Source organism: Drosophila busckii, chromosome 2L, assembly GCF_011750605.1.
Source record: "Drosophila busckii strain San Diego stock center, stock number 13000-0081.31 chromosome 2L, ASM1175060v1, whole genome shotgun sequence".
In the NCBI taxonomy this organism is placed as follows: Eukaryota; Metazoa; Arthropoda; class Insecta; order Diptera; family Drosophilidae; genus Drosophila; species Drosophila busckii.
Window position 1 is genome coordinate 14,907,700 of NC_046604.1, and position 21,506 is coordinate 14,929,205.

The window sequence follows — 21,506 nt, forward strand, 5'->3', positions numbered from 1 at the left end:
GTGCTGTATTTTTTATTATTTGTAGACGGCAGCATAGGAACAACATTAAAAGTACTTTGCTACAATATGTTGTATAAATTTACTAAACACTTATTAAGAGGCAATATCAGTTAATGTGACGGGACTTTTATTGCTTTGCTGCTGCTGCTTGGAATGCTCATACTGCTTAGCCTTGGCACGTCGGGATTTGATGAGTATGCCATGCCCGGGACAGTCGCAATCCTCAGCAAAGCACTTGTCGCGGCAACAGACGCGGCATAACCGAAACTCACATTTGAAACCCAAAGGATTGGCACACTTTGTACAATACTCTAAACAACGTTCATGCCGCAGCTGAATTTGTGCCTCTGTCTTGCTGGGACGACGCTGACGCCGACGTAGCTTCTTCATGCGTTTGCGTGAGATTTCATTTCCAGCAGGATCGAAATATTGCCGCTTTGTGCGATTCGGATCAACAGCCTCACGCTCCTTCTCAGCGATCTTTTGCCGATGCGATTCTGGCGAGGCGCGTATGTATGGCTGGCAGAGCCAAGGCGACAGCGCGGGTGCTCCGTTGGTCATGTCCATTTCCTCCTCAGTGTAAGTAGCAGCGCCGCTGTGATAAGGCTCATATTTCTCCTGCACCTTGGCTACAATGCTAAGGAATTGCTCGAGCTGATTAGAGGTGGCCAACTGTTCACGCAGCTCTGAGTTCTGGCGTATGTTCATGCTGCAATCAATAATATAATTATAAATAATATTTAGAGCCATATATATTTTACTCACATATGATGAAACAGCTTGAAGAGATGACCTCTGATATACGAAGTGGGACATGGATATTTATTAACCAGCTCTAAATATTCGGTGGCCATTTGCCAAACAGGTGGGGCAATGCCTTGAAATAGAGCAGGATTATGTAGATTACCTTCGGCAGTCATCACTCCATCGACTCCAGTCTCTTCCAGGCAACGATGCACATCGTCCAAGCCCAAAATATTTCCATTGGCAAACATGGGTATCTTCACTTGCTCGCGCACAGCTTTTATGTAGCTCCAGTCAGCTACGCCTGTAAGTGGACCCTTCTGCTCTCGTGTACGTCCGTGTACCGTTAGCAGCTGACAGCCCGCTGCCTCCAGCATTTGTGCATAGCGTATAGTCTTGTCCCGATCCTCAAAGCGTCGTATTTTACAGCAGACGGGTATGCTAAGCTTCTCATGCAAGGTGCGCACTACAAAGATTAATTAACATAAATAATGTCGTTTAAGTTGCAGCTGCAGCACTCACCTATGGCAGACAGCAACTCCCACTCGTCCTGTAGAAAGGCGCCATAGTGTCCACGCTTTGCTATAGCCTGTGGACAACCCAGATTTATGTCCACTGCATCGCAGAAATTCTGTGCCGCCAGTGCTGCATCCAATATCTGCTGCGGATCATTGCCACAGAATTGTATGATGAGCGGTCTGTCCTCGGGGCAGGTTTGCAGCGCATCCTTGCGATATTTAAGATCGGTGGCAAATAAATTCGCATGATACATGGGCGAGTAACAGAGCTGTGCACCATAGCGTCGGCAGAGCATGCGCCAGGCCAGTTCGCTTTGATCCACCATGGGCGCCACCACATAGCGCGGCGAGCCCAAAACTTCTCGATAAAACTCATAGCCAGCTAATTTGATGCGTTCCTCGGAATCTTTGGCCATTTCTATGGGTGACAAATAAATTCATGCTTAATTAGTTTGTTAAAAATAATTTGTGTTGTAGCTTAACATAACCGATCGAGCATATGCAATCGTTATCGATTAGTTACGTGCGCGCGCGTTGCTCGCATTCGAAATGCCTTTTGACATTTGCTAAATGCTGGGCACTTAACTGGCCCACTGGGCCAACTGCTGTGCAAGCTAATTAACGGCACAATAGCTATAAAAAAAACTCCAAGGTGCGGTCGTGTGAAAAACGGCAGCAGCTGCTATACAAAAGGCGTAAGTCATAAGCTAATTTACATATTACGCAGAAACGTGCCAAATGTTTGACAGAATTTTTATGTTTAGAGTGCGCTGCTCTCCCTCAATGCATATATGCTCCAATTAAAATATATAAATACCAATCCCCTACTACTTTTCACTTTCGAATCCAAAGTTTTCGCTTTCATTGCAGCTCGCAGCAGCGTAAAAAATGCGCTTAAAGTCTGTTGCAACTTGCAACACAACGCACGTTCAACAAATCATATAACAATCAGTCGCTAATTGAGTTATTTCAAGTTGCATGCACTGCTTAAAAGTACATTTTTCAATTTTACACTGACGTAGCGTAACTTAAGCGGCTTTAAAGTACAGTAGTTGCTACAAATGAAGAAATAAGCGGCTTAAAAAACTTTTGCAGCAAATGTAAACACAAATTTAATAGAATTTATAAAATAAAAACTTATAATTTGCAGAAATGCTTGCCGCAGTTTGCTAGGTTTCACTGTGCTGCCTTCGGTAGGTCGCCATTGGCAGCTGCCCATGCTCAAGAATCGAGCAGCAGTAACTTGCATAACTCTAACCTATTGTAAATCTGATTTACCATGCAACGTGCAACAAACAAAAACAGAAACAAATATAAAAAAGAAAACTTTTTCGCCTGAAAGTTTAGTGACCGGAAATGGCATGCAATTTTATCAATGGCTTGGACGGACGCCATTGTTGTTGCCATCTCGCTTGCACGCAAAAGTTTCGTGCCCCTGCTCTACTGTCTGCCGTGTAATTAAAGTTTAAATGTTGTAAAAACTTTTTCGGGCTAGCAATGTAAATTGCATAAGAATACACAAAATATGGGCGTGGCATTGGGGAGGGCGTGACAGATGTTGTCTGTGTCATAATTATGCGCCCCAAATTACAAGCGGAAACTTTGCCGCAAGCTCAGCAAAGCCGAGGGACATGGGCATTTCACAATTAAGAACTTCTTTTCGCAATAAAACAAACTTGCAGCCAACTTTTGTTGCAAGTACAGCGAAGGGGTTGCAACTCAGCAGGCTTGTTCAACAAATGGCCAACGATGAGAGAGAGGAAAAAAATAATTGCATGCGTATACTTAATGGGCAATTTATATGCACTTAATTTTACATTTAAATTATAGTTTAAAATTTTATTATAGTCATGACAGTTTATAGCTTTAAATATTATACAAATATTTTAAATGGAAATTAGTACGTATTTGTTTAAGATTTCAGTGCTTAAAGCTTTAATAATTTGAATTTATTTTTTAGCATCCTGAGCTAGACTTTCTCTATACTGTAGAGCATTTGTCTTGTGCTTGCACTCAAGGCAAACAAAGTAATTGCAATTGTGGCGCAACCGCAGCTACAAAGTATGGGGCATGTCTAAATTTTTGTTGCAGTTGCAATTAAGACAAACCGCAGACAATGTGCGGTCTAAGCTAACGACCACGAACTTGAACACTTGCTTGGGTTTTCGATTTCAACGCATGAAAGTCAGAGCAGCAGAGATAATTAATAATTTCCGCACTAATTAAGTTAAATCAATATCAAGTCAAGGTTGTTGTTTTTGTTTGTGCGCCTTGAGGCTTTCACTGCAAGCCATAAACTGGGACTACTGCCGCGCAGTCAAGCACAAAGCTCACCTCACTCCACCCCCTCCCAACCAGCTACTTATAGCATGTCTTGCTGCAATTGCAACTGACCACACCCCCTGAACGCCCCACAGCTTAAACATTTCGTGCGCACATTCTGCAAAGTCGTTTTCATTTATTCCATTTTCAAATTGCTTCGCCCCACTGTACTTAGCAGAGCAATGCTAACCTTCAGTTTAGCTGCGCATAAATAATGCAAAAATTACTACAAGTGTTAAGCATTGTTAAAGGTTCAAGTGCGCCTAGATTGAATTTCTAATTGTGCAGTGCAGAGATTTTGAGTTTAAGCAAAGATTTTAGTTCTAGTCTTTAGTTTTAAGCTTACGACTTTGCAAGTTCAACGATGCGTTAAAGCCTTTGCGGGCTTATAGACACAGTTCTATGACTTTTAGCATTGATGACAGCGCTTTGTGGCTTTGCCATTTGACAATTGGCCGCAATTTTGTAGCACGCGCAGCTGCTCAAGACAACGGAGCAGGCACAGACAGCTGGGCAGACGTGGCGCCCCAAATATGACCTCATTTTGAGCAGCAAGAGCATATATTACGCATACGCCTAGCAGAAGAGAGCAAAAGAAAATAAAGAGCAAAACAAACTATTACTAGCTCAGTTCAGTCAGCAAAAAAAATAAAAAACGCAATGTACTTCTCAAGCTGCCTTAGTTCTTTGTTCAACTGTTTGGCGTGTCTAGCTGTGGGCAGTTGCACCCCAGCCCCCCCCCCCCCTCCGTGCGTTGGCGTGGCGCAAGTTTTTGCGTGCAAAGCTAAATAAATGTAGCATTTGTACATAGAGTTGGAAATTGCGTTTAACCTATTAAAAATGCGCGCAAATTGGATTAAGTTGTGGATTATGGCATTGCTATTGGCAGCAGTTAAACTTTAGCGTACGTTTTTAATAAATTAAAGCTCAAATTATGCTGCTTTGTTTAATTAATTAACTTACAATGAAGGCAGCTTGATTGCATTTATAAAAATAAATTGTGCTGCATACTTTAGAGCATAAAGGACTTCACAGCATGCATAACTTAGAAGGTAACTAGAGACTTAGCCTGGTGCTTAACGCATTGTCAACTGCAGGCCAAGCGAGCTACGTGCCTTCCATTGTTATGCAAGGCGGGGTCAAAGCCAAAAGGACGCAATTGCCAACTTACAAAAGCTTGCTCTCTCTCTCCCTCTTACTCACTAGACAAGCATGCATTGTATGCACTACAAGGACAAGCTATAGTATATAGTTTATATTTGTTATGCAGCACATAATTCTGCATTGTTTGCTTATAGGTATTTAAGTTAAGTTTAAATGTTTGTAGCTAGTCAAGTTATCGATAGTATCGATAGCTTATTGCAGCCTTGTCGCTTAATTTTGCAGCTCTAATCAAAGTTAACTAACTGGCAATTGAAATTGGTTTATTAATTAGTTCAGCTTGCAAATACTTTTTGCCACCTGAGCGCAAATTTTATTACACAGCTCATTAGAACTAATGAGGCCTGCTCACACACACATGTGAGAATGGGGCACATAATGAGGCAACTGCCAAAGTTACAACAGCAGCACACACGTGTCTTGCTGTCTAGCCTGGCACTTAATTATATTTGTAGCGCCACAGACAACGCGTTGCCAACAAATTAAATGTAAAAATTTACTGATTGACACCAAGACACACAAGTGTTAGCCAAGTTATAAAGAGTAGCAGCGTGTAAGAGCAAGATAGAGTGCGTGGGCTGTTTGCTTGGCAAGCGCTAAGCGTTAAGAAGTTGTTAAAGCCTCAAGTGCCACTCAAATGCTGCATTTTGTTGCAGCCACTCAAGTTGCTACTTATGGCACAGCCGCAAGAGTTAAACAAATGAAAAAAAAAATGCAAGTAGCTGCTCGCATGCGCTTTAAACTAATTTTAGATGCAGCATTTAATGCTTGGGTTGTATGCTTAAAGCTGGAAAATGTTTATATAATTAGCGTGGCTTTTAAGCTGCTTAAATCAGCAGTTAATATAGAATGGCTATCAATGCTTTCAATTCTACTATCAATGCTTGCAATTTATAGCTGCTTACTAAGAAATTTAGATTTAGTTGCCTTGCACTAAGAATTTAGCAACTGCAATTGCATCAACTTATATAAGTGCAACTCTAGAGAGTTCAAGTTGTAAAGCAATTCAATTGATAAGCTTTGATTGACGCTGTGTACTTCGTTAGGTAGCTGCAAACTAAATTTGTTTATTTGTTATTTTGATGCGCGGCAGCATTTTATTGCACGTGTGCGTCTGTGTGTGTGTATGCAACCTGTACGGTAAACATGTGTCAGGTAACAAACAAGGCAAATGACACGTAACCATAAATCCTCGAACGTTTTTATTGCCATGTTGCTGGCTTAAGGCACTAAAAGCTATACACACATACATATAAAGCATGTGCGTGTGTGTGTGTGTGTGTGCGTGTGCGTATGCTGTCACATTTGTGTGATTTGTTTTGCCAAAGCAAACATATGACGTCGCATTGGGAAATAACAACAACAACAAACACATATAACGGGGCAAACATGTAAAATGCCAACAACAATTTATTTTGTTAATTTACGGCAAGTATTTGCATAAATAATAAGTTCGAAACGTAAAAGTTGGCGACAAATAAAAGCAATTTTTATTTGTTTGTTTGTTTGCTTGTTTGTGCCACAGCGGCGTATACGCAATATAATTGATTTAGACATATTTCAAAGATAAATTGCGGCACATTAGGCAATTCAAGCTTGGGCTATTGATATGCGCAATTAGTTGCTTAATAAATTAGCGTCATTTGTTAAGCGCTAAGCTAAGCGTAACATAAATAAAAGTTAAGCAGCAACAATTAAGCACTAACAAGAAATATAATTGTAAGCTTAGTTTAGTAAGCAGCTTAAAATTTATAAGCTAGTTAGACTGTAGTTTGCTGCACACAGCTTTGTTTTAAGCATTGCGCATACGCCATGTGGTCAGCTAAACAAACGCAGCAGCTTAATGTTGATAGCACATTCCCTTAATGCTGATGCTGATGGGCCAACTGGAAACTGTCAACATGTTGACGCTCTTGCCACACAGAAATGTTTGCAAGCTGTTAAATATTTAAAATGCCACTAAAAGTGGCAGCATTGATGACACGTTTGACTAGAGCGTAACAAAGAAATAAAAAGCTTTGTATGCTAAATTTTCGTTTTGCTTTATTTAGCTTTAAATGCGCTTAACTAAAAAAACAAATGTAAGCTAATTCAATGTATATTTGTATATTTTATTTTATTTATACAAAGCCTGGCCATCAAAATTATTTATTTGCTTAAAGTTAACCCACATACAATTTCAAATATATTCAACAATTTGTATTATTTATATTAATATGCGCTCTGTTTTTTTTATTAAGCTTATACTTTAATTGATTTACGTAAATATTTTTATTGCATAATTTATTTATGGACAATTGCTGCACAATTTTTTATCAAAATATATGTATGTGATTTTTTTGTATATTTGCTTTTCATTGCGACGCATTTTTTACATAAAATATTTGTTTTTTGTTTATGCTAAAATAAACGCTTGCAAATTGCCAGTCTCATGCACTTTGGTGTTTTGTTAATTTCCATATTTATTACCATTCCACATTCAGATTCGTTTATCAAAGCTCAACATTTAACACAAATTGCTAGACGCCCAGTTTCAATTACTAATTAAATTAACGACTTTAAATGACAAAATAATAAAGTAAGCAATTAAAAATAGTCTTATAGTCTATTGTATATGCTAAATCGAGTTGCATGCATTAGTCTATGCTAAGGACTAGACACAATTTACTTTAAGCTTTGCGTTTCGAGTTAAACGCTGAGCTGGCATATGCAAAGATTTAAAAGGATATACGTTGGACACACATGTCAGGCTAGGCTAAGCTAATAGACAAAGCAAAGACAAAAGGTTCGTTGAACCAGCTAAAAAAGAAAGAGAAGTAGTGAAGTGAAGTAAAGTAGTAAAGCGAGTAAAAGGTAAAATGTCATGGCAGCCCCCAAACTGCCAACAAACAATGAGTGGGGGGGCTAGATAACAAAAGGGCAGTACCCAGTTCCCAGCCAGGAGAGTTCAGTTACACGAATATCTATATATTTTGGTTATTCTGCTGCTGGTTTGGGGCAGCGTCCAAGCGAAACTAACTAGCAACGCCCAAACGGCGTCATTGCTAATGACAACAAGCGTGGGTGGGAGGACTTTGGCATTGTTGACAGCGCTGCTGCCCAATTCCAGGCATATCAATCATAAGGCAAGCAGCAGAAGCACGAGCATGAAGTACGGGCCACACCTTGGCAAACAGACACGCCTACCTAAAAAAAAAAATAATAATAATAAAAAACTAAATCAATTTATGCATTTTTTATGCTTGGAATTAATTTATGCATCGCTAAGCTGCTCAATAATTACTCAACGCCGCGCACTAAATTTTAGTGCAATTTGGACGAACTCACATCCACGGACTCACTTAGCCGATTTAATGGCCATAAACAAAGTTGCAGTAGACACACAACTTGATTTTTAGGGCGTTGCTAGGCGGCGTGGCTGCTTGAGAAATGCAATTAAACTAAAATTAATCTAGGTTTGAGCTTCTACAATTCAAAATTTTCGACAGCAACTAGTTGGGCCCAGCCCCTAACCACAAACCTTGGCCTCTTTACAAGCTGCGCCCTTTGCAATTAACACACATGCCAGAGCGACCAGAGGGCAAGTCACTGTCAGGCAAGCAAAAGCGCAAAGAACAAGTGCAAAATTATTTATGTTTAGCAGCTGCAATGCTCTATGAAAACTAATTAAAAATGTTTGGGCGTAACAATAAAGTCTAGTCAACAACTATATGCTTTGCTATGCTAAACATTTAAATTATATAGCTTAGCTGCTAGCTAAGCAACTGCAAGTTAAACTAGTTAACAGCGCTGCTTAAGCTCTTATGATATACACAGCATTAAGTTGTTTTATACATATGTATGTGTGTGTGAGTGTTTGTGACAGCAGCTGCAGCTGTAAATTGTTAATGTCAAGAGCCATCAAAATTAAACATTTAACACCCCAACACCTACACAGACAAGCTCACAGACGAACACACACAACAGCAGCAGCTTAACTCAGCTTGCGCTGCAAAGTATGCTATACATTTTATTTTTGCGCTCAAACTCAAACGGAAATGAGCTACGACATTTTGTTTTTTGTTATTTTCGGACAGCAGTCATGGGTTATTTTGCTTGTGTTGTTATTTTAAGTCACACACATACATATATAAATATATATAAACCACATGCTGATGCAAATGAAATGCATGTCAAGTCAGGCGCCAGCCAGAAAGTCACAACAACAATGCAACTATACGTATCATATATAGTTGTATGTGTGTGTGTATTAGTAGCTGACGTGCTTAAGCCTGCAAAACTTTAATTAACTTGTCATTTGTGGCCCCATTGTCCAACATTCAGTGAATTAAATTCGTTTGAATGAACTAAATGCATAATCCACAATTTTGGGCGACAGTGTTGAATCGATAATAAAGTTTCGTGGTTTAACTAAAGCCTGCAAGTCAAGATAGCAGCAGCAGCATTTCAATTCCAATTTCAAGTCCTTGCCACATTTAATCTTAAGCTATTTCCATGATAGATTATCCTATACACTATCCATCAACTTTTCGCTTCAATTGTAGGCAATGCCATCAATTCAACAAAAAGCAAATGAACTTTTCCATTTGCTGCGAGTGTCAGACTCAATAACCCAAACTGTCTGACTTTAACTGCAGTTTGAAGTGACTCTAAGTATATATGTGAGTGTATTTGTGTGTGTGTGTGTGCGTTATGGCTGTCTAACTATATACCCAGCTATCTATCTTCTGCCAGTGAGCTCTAGACAACTCATCCATTTAGCCAACGTGTCGGCCTGTCACTTGCTTGTCGCTCTGCCAAACTCAAACTCAAACTCAGGCTGAAACTCAATTTTTTGACGCATTTCCATTTGCAGCTGTCGTATCATGTGAAGTGCTTTATATAGATTTTTTAAGGGTTTATTAATTATGCAGTGTGTGCTGCTTCTTTTTTGTTATGCTAGCTGCCATTAAAATGAAAACTGAACGCTGAGCAAGTTGAAGCTAAATAAGCGTGTGGGTTAAATTGGAATGCAACCAACTTTCATATACACTTTACACTAGAGAAAACATTTAGAATGGTTTGCATAACTTTAAGACATACTGTTGCCATGCAGAGTTCCAACTTACGCATACGCTTTACGCTAGAGAAACCCCATCAAATGCACACATTCAGTTTAGTTTGCATAACTTTAAGACCTACTGTGTCTGCATTACGCAATTCGCATTGTGTCTTGTGTGTGGCTTTTTGAATTCAATTTGTATAAAAATATTTGCGTAACAATTTGGCAAGCTGCAGTTGCTACCCCCATCCCTAAGGTATCCTCAATGCCTCTGTGGCTTTTTTGTTTGCGCAAATGTTGCCAAGTCGCATTGAGATGAGACAGAGCAGCGCCCACTGCTTACAATTTTGGTTGCATAAAAATCAATATTATGGACTGACAACTCTAAATGCCACTGCATAGCACAGTGTTGCCCCCGACAATTGTTGCCCCATGTCATGGCTGCTGCTGCTCTGTGTTGCATATTTTATGCGATTTGTAAAGCCATTCAACAGTTACAACTGTCGTATTTAGTCGCTAAAAGCAACGCAGCTGCCACTGCTGTTAAGTGTTTTTCATTCGCGAAGCAGCAGGAGAGGGCAAGAGGGCCAGAGGGGCAGAAAAACGTGTCGAGCACACGGAAATGACTGCACATTGAATATGGCAGGAAATTGTAATTGAAAGTCGAACAAGAAATTGCACATTATGGCTTTTAATAAAAGCAAGCTCTGGCTATAGAAATAACAAGTTGGAAATTTACCTAATGCCAGTTGAAAGACTGCGGAAAGGACATTGGAATAGAGTTCAATGGAAATGATAGATATGATTAAAATTAAAATTACATTAAATCCTAAAACTCTAGCTCATCATACTATGGAATTTAGTTATTAAGTTTTTAAGCTATTATCTCGATTCGATTCTTTTCGAAATTATAAGTCTCAAGCTATTTAAGAACTTAAGCAAAATATAATTAAAATTAAACATTTGTTTTTAACTATTTGCTGTCAAGTATGTCGTTTTATTTTGTTAGATGTAGTGAAAGTGAATATACAAAAGATAATGAATAGAATAGTTCTATATGAAAATATGTTTCAAAACTTAAATTTAAATTAACAAAACAATATCTTTGGCTTCAATTCGCTTGAAGATCATGTGCTAAGCAGTTGAAAAGTAAAGTAGACAATGAGCTGTCAACGTAAAATTGCCGACTTAGGAACTCTCGAAAGCAAATTAAAGTAATTTTCAAATGTGTTTAGCTCTCGGAACTTAAAAAATTAATAACAAAATAAATTGCGTTATTCTTTAGCTGAAACTGGGCCTTGTTACTAAGACTAACCTATGGACTAAGCAGAAACCAGGCGGCGAAGCAGCAACTGCCCGAATTTAGTTGCTGCTCGAGTTGGAGCTGATGCTCTGCAGCGAAGTGTTGGATGCGCTCTTGCGCAAAGCCTCGCCAGCTAGACCGCAAAGGTTCTGCACCAGCGTGGCCGAGGAGCGTGCCACATCCGGTGTGCCACACTTGGAGTGACGCAGCTGCGGTTGCGGCGACGTGGGATTCGATAGGCCCGACTCGTGTATGGGCGAGAGTGTGGGGGAGCGTGTGCGCAGAAAATGTTTGCGGCGCTGGCGCCGATAGAGACTCTGTGGCAGCTGGCGACTGTTGTGATGCGATTGCTGCTGCTGCGTTCGAGCAGCGGCCACAAAGCCCAAAGACTCGGCCAGTTCGGCCAGCTCGCTGGCGTGCGGCATTTTGCGACGTGTGGGCGGCGGCAGCGCGGGCGGCAAGCTGAAGCTGTGGGCGTGGTAGCTGGTGGTGACCACATCATCGCGTATAATGCTGGTGGGGAGCAGCTGATGCGGTGTGGCCTCGCCAAAGTGATGACTGGGCGAGCTGCTGGGCGGCGGCGGCGATGCTGAGGCGCACTGCGCTGCCTGCAGCTGCAGCGGACGTATTTGATTTTGCTTAATGGGCGGCGGCGTCTCCGCAGCAGCTACTGCCACGCCCATGCCGGCGTGCTGATGACGACAACGCGCGCGTCTGTAGCGTCCAAGCAGTCTGAGCATATGACGCAGTCGCGAGCTGCGCGGCGTCTTGGCAGCGACGCTAGCTGCAGGCGGCAGCGGCAGCTCCGTGAGGCCGCCATTGAGGCTGCGTATGAACTGCACGGGCAGCTCGCTGGCGTTTAGTTTGGCATTGGCGGACTCCAGCGCGGCGAGCAGATCATGCGGCATATCGTTGGGACTGTCGGGCACGCTGACGCAGCAGTTCCATTTGCGATGCCAGCGCTGCTGCTGCGGCTGTTCAGACTTGGCAGGCGTTGCAGTTTGGCTTGTGAGTGTGCGCGTGCTGCTGCTGCCGGCAGCGCTGCGCGGACGCAGTGGACTGCGCAGCTGCAGCGTGCAGAGCGAGCATTGCTCGCGATATTGTAGATAAGCAGCGGAGCGTGGCGCACGCGGCAAAGTTTGCAGCGCTGCTTGCACATTGGCGGCAGCGCTGACGCGTCGCTGCAGCGAGTTGGCAGCAAAGCTGCTGCAGCAGTGAAAGCTGGAGGTTGGCGTAGGCGTTGCCGTTAGCTCAGCTGCGTGTTGTTGTTGTTCGCGCTGCTGCAGCAGCGAGCAAAAGTAGAGCGAGTGCTGCGACGAATGAAACTCGCGTGAGTTGGAGCAGCAATGCAAGCGCGAAGTCGACGGCGACTGCGACGCTGACTGCGTGTGCTGCTGCTGATGCTGCTGATTGGGATGTGGCACTTGAGCGCAGCAATAAAGCTGCGTGGACGGCTTGCTTGACTGTGCTGGTTGCTCCTGTTGCTGCTGCTGCTGCTGCTTGGCTTTGGCTTCTTGATTCTGACGATGCTGTCGTATATATTCGTAGGTGGTTAAGCCCAGAAAGCTTATGTAAATGTGAAAGAAGCACAAATGCAGCAGCAGTCCTGCGGTTATGGCTGCTAGCAGTCCCAGCACGCCCAGCAGCAGCAAATAAATCGTTTCATGCAAACCAATGCCTGCCACAAGTTGCGGCGTTAAGCTTTGATTGCTGGCAGTTGTTGTGGCCTGCTCCGTAGTCGTTTGCAACAAGGCTGTAAAGTTCTGCAGCAGCGTGGGCAGCGTTGAAACGCTCAGATTGTTGGACATATAGTCTGCCTGCTGCTCCAGTTGCTGCTGCTGCTCCTCTGGCTCCATCAGCAGCAGCGTGCCATTGCTTAGACTTAGCGTTAGATTTATATAATCTGTTGACGGCACTGAGCTGCCCACGGACTGCTCTGCTGCCTGCTCGCACCAGTAGTAGCTCAGCCATTCCGGCTGCACATAGTAAAGTACGATTTGACCTATGACCGCTGCCACAATGACCAGCGTGGCCAGCACGGCGCTCACCACACACATTAGAAAGGCCACATAGTTGCGCGAGCCAATGCAATGATTCAGCCACTTGCAGTGATGATCGAACTTGCCCACACACTTGTTGCACACCGAGCAGTGCTTGGTTCTGGGCGTTGACGTCTTGATGTTGCACAAATGACAGCGTCCGTGCTCTATAACATGTCCGTGCTTGCTGCGATCAAACTCGGGCACAATGCGATCGTTGCGATGCACGCGCCGCAGCTCCTTGTCCGCCGGATCAGTCAGCAGCGCCGTCAAATGCGCTACAATGTGCACCAAGTACAGTCCAGTGATTAGACCATAGAGTGGTCCCTGTATGGGCGCATGAAACGCTGGAATCAGCAGCCAGTAGCTGGCGAGTGCAAAGAGCAAGAGCACTAGCCAGCCAAACAATTGCAGCGGATGCAGTGGCAGCTGTAATCCATGCAGACGACGTCCACGTCGATGTTGCACATCAGCAATGTTGCTTTGATAGCTTACAAATGCGCTCCAGCGACAGCGTCCAGGCTTAGTTGTTGTTGCCGATGCGGATTCCAGCTGAGCTTCAACTGATTCGATTGCTGTTGCTGCTCCTGCTGCTGCTGTTGTTGCTGCTGTTGTTGTTGTTGTTGTTACTTTTAGCGGCGCTTGCTCGTCCTGTTCGTTTAGACTGGCAGTGCTTATTGTTATTATGTGATCCTGTGTCTCCTGTTGCTGTTGCTCCTTGGCAACTAATGTTGCTGCATAGCCGTGTCGCATATTGTTATTGTTAATGAATTATTGTTGTGGTGTGATGAGTTTGATGATTTTATGATAGATGCTTGCTGCAAATGGCACATTCCAACAGCTGTTCTGCTTGTTTGTTGTCTCTTTTAGTTGTTTTTAAACTATTATTTATGCCACGCCCACTTGGCTAACAATTAAGCTCTTGATATAGTTGCTCGCTTATTTAGTCAGCTTTGTCTGTCGCTTTGTTTGTGTGTGTGCGTCTTTTGTGAATGGCGCAGTTAACCCAAACACACTCAAACACACACACACACACACACACACTTGACACTCACACACACAGGGGGTGGTGTTTTTGTTGTACGTTTTGTTTGTTGCCACCCCCGTGCACAAGAATTCTTTGCTCTATGATTTTGCTTTGCTTTTGCTTTTACACACACACATTGCCATTTAATATATCCATATACACACGCACGCACGCTGCAGCGCAAATCAAAATATATATATATATATAACTGTTTTTTTCTCGCTGCACAAAATTTAAAACGCGTGCACTTTGCTTCAAGCGACTAAGCACCAGCTCGTTCGACAGACGCGCAGCAACTGAGCAAAGCTTGGCTGCACTGCTAAGCTTCAAGCAATGTTAAGCGAGAGCGTGAGAGAGAGTTGCAGAGAGTGCGCGCGCACTCTCTCGATTTGTGTAGGAGTTGAGTATGTACGTAGGTGTGTGCGTCACAGCTGTGTTGTTGCCGGCAAGGTAATATTTGTTTTTTTCTTCGCTTGGAAGCTTAACACAACGACCTGTGGTGAGTAGGCGAGAGTGTGAGTGAGTAAACTAACTGTTTCCATACGTGTAAGCATGTGTGTGTATTGCCTTAGTATGTGCTTGTTGTTGTTTTTCTTTTGTGCTGCACCAAAACTCAAACGTTTGATTGAACTAGCAAGCAAAATTGCATTGAATTGCAGTTAATGTCAACAGCTTATTATGATTTGCATTTATTTAATCACGCGCTCATCACTAATGCTTGCAAAGTAGTGAGCAGCTACTATTATATAACGGCGATATGGGCCAAGCCAGCAACAAGAACTTATCAGCAGAGATTGGCACGCACCTTTCGCTTTTACTATGATTTTTTTTCAAGCAGAGCATCATTTTTTATTTATAACACTTGTGGTCTCGTGCTGCTGCACAGGTTTTTTTTTTGGGGCTGTTAGCTGAAATGGAAAGCACACTCCAGAGCGTATTTGGAGCACGTGTGTGTCCACGTGTGTGTGTGTGTGTGTGTGTGTTTGGTACTTGCGGCACTACTTGTAACTGATTTTATTGTAGACTTGTCGTCGCCTCTGACTGACTAAACTGAACTGAACTGAACTGACTAAACGTGTGGTTGGGTAAATATTTATGCTAATGTCTTTCTGTCCAATGCAGGGCACAACGAGGTCACAGCAAAGAAGACGACAAGCCAAACGTTGAAGGATAGCAAGAAAAGAGTGTGGGGAGTGTGAGAGTTCTTGGCGTCTTAAAGCGATTGCAAATCAGGCGCGACAAATTGGAGGCAGCGAATAGAAAAATTAAAGCACCAAAGCAAACACACACACAGACACGCACACACAAAAATTATGTATCAATAAAATGACAGTTTGTTTATTTTGCATAAGATAGGCCGCTCATAGCGCGGGGGTGTTGCTAAACAGTTTGCATAGTTTCCTCAATTGTTGTTAATAATAATATGCATAGCATACACTAAGGCGTGCTTATTATAATTAAATAATTTTAAAATAAATATATTGCTCTGCGTAACATAAACAAATGAAATAATTGTATGCCAATTAAATAACTTGCTTTTTTTAACATAAACTCAACTAGATTATCTCGAAAATAAATTGAATTTTTTTAGTGGCTTTTGCTGCACTGTCTCTTCCTCTACTTTGCCCACACAGTAGCTGCAGGAAGCTTAAGTAAGAACAACAAGAACAAGAGCTCTGATAAGCAGCGAGATAAATAACAACAAAAGCAACAACAAAATAAACAAACAAGCAGCCATAACAACAACAAGAAAGTTAAGAGCAATGGAGGCTGTCAAGCTTTCAACTCCGCTCTTTTTGAGAGCTTTTAAAAGCTGCAACAGTAGGCCATTTTAAATTTCACATATAATATTAAATTGTTTTTGTTTTAAATTCAGTTATAGTTAAAATATCAGTTAAGTTTTAATGTTTTGTTCGCTAGAATTGTGTGCAGTAATAAATTCCCATAGATTATCGAATTTAATAATTTAAAAAATACATATTGTTAGAGTAGTTACTTAAAATGATTGATATACTATCATTACCACGCCGTAATAATGTGGCAGCCAGCTTTAACCTGACCAAGCAGCCAAATTACAAGACAGGCTTGCCGATCAACAGTTTACCCGGCTGGGAGCATATACCGCTCAATTGCAAGCTGCCCATGCTCAAGTGTCCTGGCAAGCAGGTTATATTTTCTATGGATAAGATTGGACAAACGGTGAGCTGATAAAATATAATGAGCTTGCTGTTTTTATGTCCCTTTCTGTTCTAGTTCAAATGCGATCAGCTAGACTTCGATTCAGCTGTAACAGAGCATACGCGAGAGTATAATCCACTGCATGACTCCAACCTGAAGACCTTCTACTCCAACGAGCGCAATCTAAAGCGTTTGCGTGAGAACGGTGAAATCACAGATGACAACGATGTTATTTGCACATTGAAGGATTTCAATCGTTATCGCGAGGATTTGCACAAGTCCCAGCTGTACTATGTGCTGCAAGCGTACAGACAACGCGAAGAGGAGCACTATGATCGGCTGCTTATAGCAAATGCCGAAAGCATTTCCAGGCGAGATGCAAACAATGCAGCGAGTCGACGTTCCACACACGAGGAGGTGTTGGATCGCAAACGGCGCTTGGAAGAGGAGAAGCATTTGCGCAAGCTACAATTGGTGAATATAACCGAGGAGAAGTTTAAGCGACTGGAGGGCATGACAGCGATGCAACATATGCTGCTCGAGCATCGTAAAATGTTGACCAATATGCGCATACAGACGCATTTGAATCTGCACCAGGATCTGCAGCGCAAGCACTTGATAAAGCTGAAGAAACTATTTCAGTTCAAAAAAGATCGTTATAATAAAAATGTACGTCATTTGCACAAGCAACGTTTGAGCAAACATACCGAAGGACAAATGCAATCCTGGCACAAGCGACTGGACGAGCGCATTGCGCATCAATTTCGCATACAAGTGTTGCTGCAAGAGCTGGAAAAGGAGCGCGAAAAGTTCATTGCGAGCCATAGGGCCAAGTACGTGGCTATGTGGCATGCGTTCCAGGAGAAGATCAAAGAGCGTACGCGTCAAAGGGTCAAAGAGCGTCAGCCCAAGCGTCGCGTCAAGAAACGAAATCCCAAGAAAGTGCAGTCTACATTCTGTGATGAGTATCAGGCCACGTTTGAGGGTCTGCTGGACAGTCAGCTTTGCTATGCATTGAATGCTGCCATGGCAATGGAAGGGCAGACGCCAGTGACCTTTGCGCCAGACGATCCCATCTATAAGGCAGCCCAATATATACTCACTCACATCTTGCATGAATTCAATGAGGATTTGAGCGACGATGCTTGTGCTATGAGTGTAATCTCTACGCGCGTTACGGACTTCCTCTGCGATGCTAAGAAATATGTGCATACGGTAAATGCTAAACTACAACTGAAGTTCGCTTTATATTTAACTTTCTTTAACTCACAGAAAGCAACGCAAATCATTGATTTTGCGCGGGATAACAACATCATGGAAGCCATACCACCCACACTGATGAAGACATCGGAGCAACCGCCAAAGAATACAGCACGTGTTTCACATGTATCCTTTAGCGGCGTTGCCTGCACCATTGGCATGGGCAGCTATGAGATACATCCCTTCGTCGATGTGCGTCCCTGCACAGAGCGACGACCCACGCCCGCGGGTTCGTTGGCCTCGCTGGTGGTTAGCCACATTGGCGAGCAGGTTATACAGGAGAAGGTGCGGCTGCCGCATTTGAACCGTATGCAGATTGTCTTTATTGAGCACTATTTGGTCAAGTTCAAGCGGGAGCTGCTAGTGGGATTGGATAAGCAAGTGTTCACCGCCATACAGTGTCACTTTGAGAATCGCATTATGGAGGTGCGTGAGGAGCTGCTCGAGCTGGATAAGACCTTTTTGTATAAGCAAATTTCTAATGGTATACTAAGTTTTGCCACCAATCCCTTTAATTATCGATCTGCACTCATGCTGGCCATAAGCGTGCTTTCAAGTGAAATAATTTGGGAGCTGCAGCAGTCCCTGCTCAAGCCGGGCATAGATCCACGTGCCATGACCCACCCCATTAGCTGTGGCACAGATCGAGAACGCGAGCAGCGCGCTTTTTGTTCCACTTAATTGCAATTGCTGTATACACAAACACTCTGGGTGCTAACAGTTGTTGTCTTGTATGTTTAACAAATTCTATGTGAAATAGTAATTGTAAAAGGTAAATTACTTACCGATTTAAAGTATTGCGCCGTCGTTTTAATTAATCTTTATTTGCACTACACTTTATCTTAGATTTATAACTTTTGAGCACCAAACTTTTTTATAAACACAGCAGCATGGCAAGCAACAGCTGGTCAAATCGATAGCTGAAAACTATCGATAGAGCGCCATAGCTTTTAAAAGCTACAATAAATACTAAATATGCTAAAAATATTTTTATACTACATTCAAACGTGAAATAACAATTTTTCAAATTTAAAACTGTACACGCATAAAAAGTTTTATTATAATTTCACTTATGTACTTAATTATAGTTGGTATTTTGTTATTGTTTTGTGAGTCTAATATTTAACCTATTTAGGAAAACTAAATGGCGTTCCATAGGGATACATCATGGGGTTAAAGGGCGCGCCAGGAGCCAGCATTGGAAATGGAAATGCTGCTGCCGCGGGTGTCATATTGGCGGGTGGCAGACTGGCCTGCTTGGAGCTACGTTTACGCTTAGATTTATTTGTCGCTGGCTGTGGCTCAGCACTCGATGCACTGGATTCACTTTCGCTGCTAGGATCAGACTCGTCTTCATTGTCATCTTCATCCTCGTCATCCTCTTCACTGTCTTGTGCTTCCATTTTAATCTTCTTGCGTGACTTAGACTTCGACTTCTTAGCTGGACGTTTTTCTTTCTTTGTCTTGGCAGCACTGGGAGGAGTGGGCGCTGGAGCGGTTGCAGGCACCATGGCGCCCGGAAACGCGAAACGCTTATCCATATTAAATGCGGTTAGCTGTTGCATAGTAAACTCCATAATAGTTTGCACAGCTATATTTAAGTTGGGTGGATTAGGACAACTTTTTAGACTATGATACGGCGCCGAGCAGTTGCGACAAATCATTTGACACTCGAAGGAACTGTGACCCTGAAAAATAAGCAGATATTAAAATGGAACTTCAACTCTGCTAAGCACTCTTACCTTCTTATCGCAAAGCAAACATACAGTCGTTGCTGGATTCTTTTCCTTGCTAACTTTCTGTTCTACTTCGCTGCTCTCCGCATCCTCATCCTCATCCTCATCGGGTATGGTAAACTTGCGACTTTCTCGGCCCATGCAGACTACATCATCTTCAGAGGATGCTTTCTTTAGGCTCTTGCTGGGTTTGCTTGTTGACTCAGCTTTTGTCTTGGCAGCTGGTGCACTATCATCGCTAGATTCATCTTCTGACGAGCTTGGCACTTTGGTTTTCTTGGCAGCCGCCTGTTTAGTAGTAATTTCGCCAGCTTCACAGCTTTCATCCGAACTGCTGGAGGAGCTTTCGGAGCTGCTTTCCTCCTTCTTGGCTTGTTTCTTCGGCGAAGCTTCTTTCTTTTCCTTTTTAATGTGCGCCGTATTGATCAACGCCGCTGCTTTTGTCTCCACAACTGACGGCGGTTTTACTGGTGTAGACTCTCTAGGCGCCTCCATTACTGGCGTGGGCGTTATGCAAGGAGCTGGCTCTACCGCAGATTCTAAAGCGTCTTCCTGAGTAAGTTTTCCATTCGTAAAGTAGAAGATGTCGCTAGGCGTGTTGTCCTGGTACCATGGGCCATCTGGTTGCGTATGATTACGTCCTCCTCTATTATCAGGCTGTACACGATCATTCCGTCCGCCGCCTCCACCTCCACCGCCCCCACGCTTGTTCCGACCCCTGTTACGGCCTCCTCCTCCTCCTCCTCCTCCGCCACCACCGCCACCTCCTCCACCACCTCCTTTATTTCTGCCACCACGCTGGTTGCTATTGTTTCTACCGCCTCCACCGCCGCCTCCACGACCCTGCTGACGTCCCATTGGCTGCTGTTGATGTTGCTGATTTATGGAATCACGAAACTTAGGAAAGGAGTCATTGCTGTGATTGTTGTTGTTTTGACTTTGCCTTGTCGCTCGATTACCGCCAGGCCAATTGCCAGGTGACTGCGTTTGATTATTAACAAAATGATATTTATCCGAACCAGAGTTGTTTTGCCAGTTACCACCTGGATATGACTCTCGTCCGTTTTGCATATTTGCAGTCAAATCAAAAAAACTACTTTAAATGCCTGCACGTGTTGAACAAGCATCGATCCCGCAACAATTTGAGCTGTGTAGTTTCGTTCAAAAGACACGTTCACTAACTAGTTCACCAAATAGAAAATTTGCATTTCCACAATACACAAGCAATACGCCAAATTACAACGTTTCATCACTAATACAGTAATTTAATTATTTGTAAAAAGCAGCCAGTGTGCTAACAGAACACTAAAGTTCAATTTTTTTTCACAAAAACAGCAATTGCTGACTACCCTTACGGCCGAGTATCGATATTTAGTATCGAAGTATCGTAGATACTGCCTCAATAACAAACAACATTGTGCGTTTCTGATAAAAACAAAAATGGATCGCAGAAGTAGAGAACGTCATAACAAAATGCGACAGGAACGCTCGCAAGCATGGGGGAAGACAAAGTTCAAGCCAAAAAGCTTTGCGCCTAGACCTGCACCTGTTGAAGAGGCACCGTTACCTTGGAACCATGTCAAAAGCACTATAGTCGAGGACGAAGAGGATCAACGCAGCGCGGAGCGTTTCAACATGAACAGCGAGCAGGCAAAGGAGATGCTAAAGCAACGTGAACAAAATCACAGACGCAATGTGATTGAGGAGAAACGCAACGAGGGCACCAAATGGGAAAGCTTCGACGATGAGCAACCAAAGGGAAGGGATGCAAAGAAAGGCAAGGGGAAGCATAACCAAACACAGCCAACCTACATTACACCAATGCTGAAAAAGTTTAATGATAAACGTAAATTAAATAAGGCCGACAAAAAGGAAGTGCTAGAGCAGCTGACATTCGAGGATCGCAACTTTATGCGTAAGAAGCTAACACGTGCAGTGTTGCAGAAAAAGGACAAGGGCACACTCACGGCGGCTATAGCAGATATGGCCCGAAATAATGTTATTAAGCCCATAAATCCGAATAATAAATTTAGAAATTGATTACTTCATAATAAAGAATTATCTGATTTATAACTTCAGTCATTCATTCTGACTTGCCTCCTTCAGCTATTTATTCGTTAATGAATGATACCTGTTACTTGGCTTAGTCACAATTTATTTATAAATTTTAAGGTTCG

The 21,506-nt window shown here is 42.8% G+C and overlaps 5 protein-coding genes across 5 annotated transcripts; 2 read left to right on the forward strand and 3 right to left on the reverse strand.

The window, feature by feature from the left end:
* Positions 1–6: 6 nt before the first annotated feature.
* On the reverse strand, positions 7–18,483 carry LOC108607936 (tRNA-dihydrouridine(16/17) synthase [NAD(P)(+)]-like). Its single transcript, XM_017999052.2, has 4 exons — positions 18,379–18,483; positions 1,267–1,680; positions 766–1,210; positions 7–709 (listed from the first exon to the last, which is right to left on the reverse strand). Exons 2-4 carry the CDS (start codon positions 1,676–1,678, stop codon positions 94–96), a joined length of 1,473 nt encoding a protein of 490 aa, XP_017854541.1. The 5' UTR covers positions 1,679–1,680; positions 18,379–18,483; the 3' UTR covers positions 7–93.
* Positions 10,899–14,321, reverse strand: LOC108607934. The gene has a single exon (XM_017999050.1). It carries the CDS (start codon positions 13,879–13,881, stop codon positions 11,149–11,151), a length of 2,733 nt encoding a protein of 910 aa, XP_017854539.1. The 5' UTR covers positions 13,882–14,321; the 3' UTR covers positions 10,899–11,148.
* Positions 16,087–18,391, forward strand: LOC108607935. The gene is made up of 3 exons (XM_017999051.2): positions 16,087–16,354; positions 16,409–17,548; positions 17,606–18,391. The coding sequence occupies exons 1-3, from the start codon at positions 16,157–16,159 to the stop codon at positions 18,272–18,274; spliced, it is 2,007 nt and encodes a 668-aa protein (XP_017854540.1). The 5' UTR covers positions 16,087–16,156; the 3' UTR covers positions 18,275–18,391.
* A 166-nt stretch (positions 18,484–18,649) lies between the features above and the next one.
* LOC108600905 (protein mushroom body miniature) lies at positions 18,650–20,572 on the reverse strand. The gene is made up of 2 exons (XM_017988735.1): positions 19,336–20,572; positions 18,650–19,281 (listed from the first exon to the last, which is right to left on the reverse strand). Exons 1-2 carry the CDS (start codon positions 20,398–20,400, stop codon positions 18,721–18,723), a joined length of 1,626 nt encoding a protein of 541 aa, XP_017844224.1. The 5' UTR covers positions 20,401–20,572; the 3' UTR covers positions 18,650–18,720.
* A 230-nt stretch (positions 20,573–20,802) lies between these two features.
* Positions 20,803–21,369, forward strand: LOC108608351. The gene has a single exon (XM_017999696.2). The coding sequence runs from the start codon at positions 20,803–20,805 to the stop codon at positions 21,367–21,369; it is 567 nt and encodes a 188-aa protein (XP_017855185.2).
* The last annotated feature ends 137 nt before the right edge of the window (positions 21,370–21,506 follow it).

Coding starts and splice junctions, on each gene's coding strand:
- LOC108607934 (XM_017999050.1), bottom strand. CDS start 13,881: ATGCGACACGGCTATGCAGCAACATTAGTTGCCAAGGAGCAACAGCAA.
- LOC108607935 (XM_017999051.2), top strand. CDS start 16,157: ATGATTGATATACTATCATTACCACGCCGTAATAATGTGGCAGCCAGC. Junction 16,355..16,408: donor TGGATAAGATTGGACAAACG/GTGAGCTGATAA, acceptor TTTCTGTTCTAG/TTCAAATGCGATCAGCTAGA. Junction 17,549..17,605: donor CTAAGAAATATGTGCATACG/GTAAATGCTAAA, acceptor TTTAACTCACAG/AAAGCAACGCAAATCATTGA.
- LOC108608351 (XM_017999696.2), top strand. CDS start 20,803: ATGCGACAGGAACGCTCGCAAGCATGGGGGAAGACAAAGTTCAAGCCA.
- LOC108607936 (XM_017999052.2), bottom strand. CDS start 1,678: ATGGCCAAAGATTCCGAGGAACGCATCAAATTAGCTGGCTATGAGTTT. Junction 1,211..1,266: donor GGAGTTGCTGTCTGCCATAG/GTGAGTGCTGCA, acceptor TAATCTTTGTAG/TGCGCACCTTGCATGAGAAG. Junction 710..765: donor TTCAAGCTGTTTCATCATAT/GTGAGTAAAATA, acceptor TATTGATTGCAG/CATGAACATACGCCAGAACT.
- LOC108600905 (XM_017988735.1), bottom strand. CDS start 20,400: ATGCAAAACGGACGAGAGTCATATCCAGGTGGTAACTGGCAAAACAAC. Junction 19,282..19,335: donor GTTTGCTTTGCGATAAGAAG/GTAAGAGTGCTT, acceptor CTTATTTTTCAG/GGTCACAGTTCCTTCGAGTG.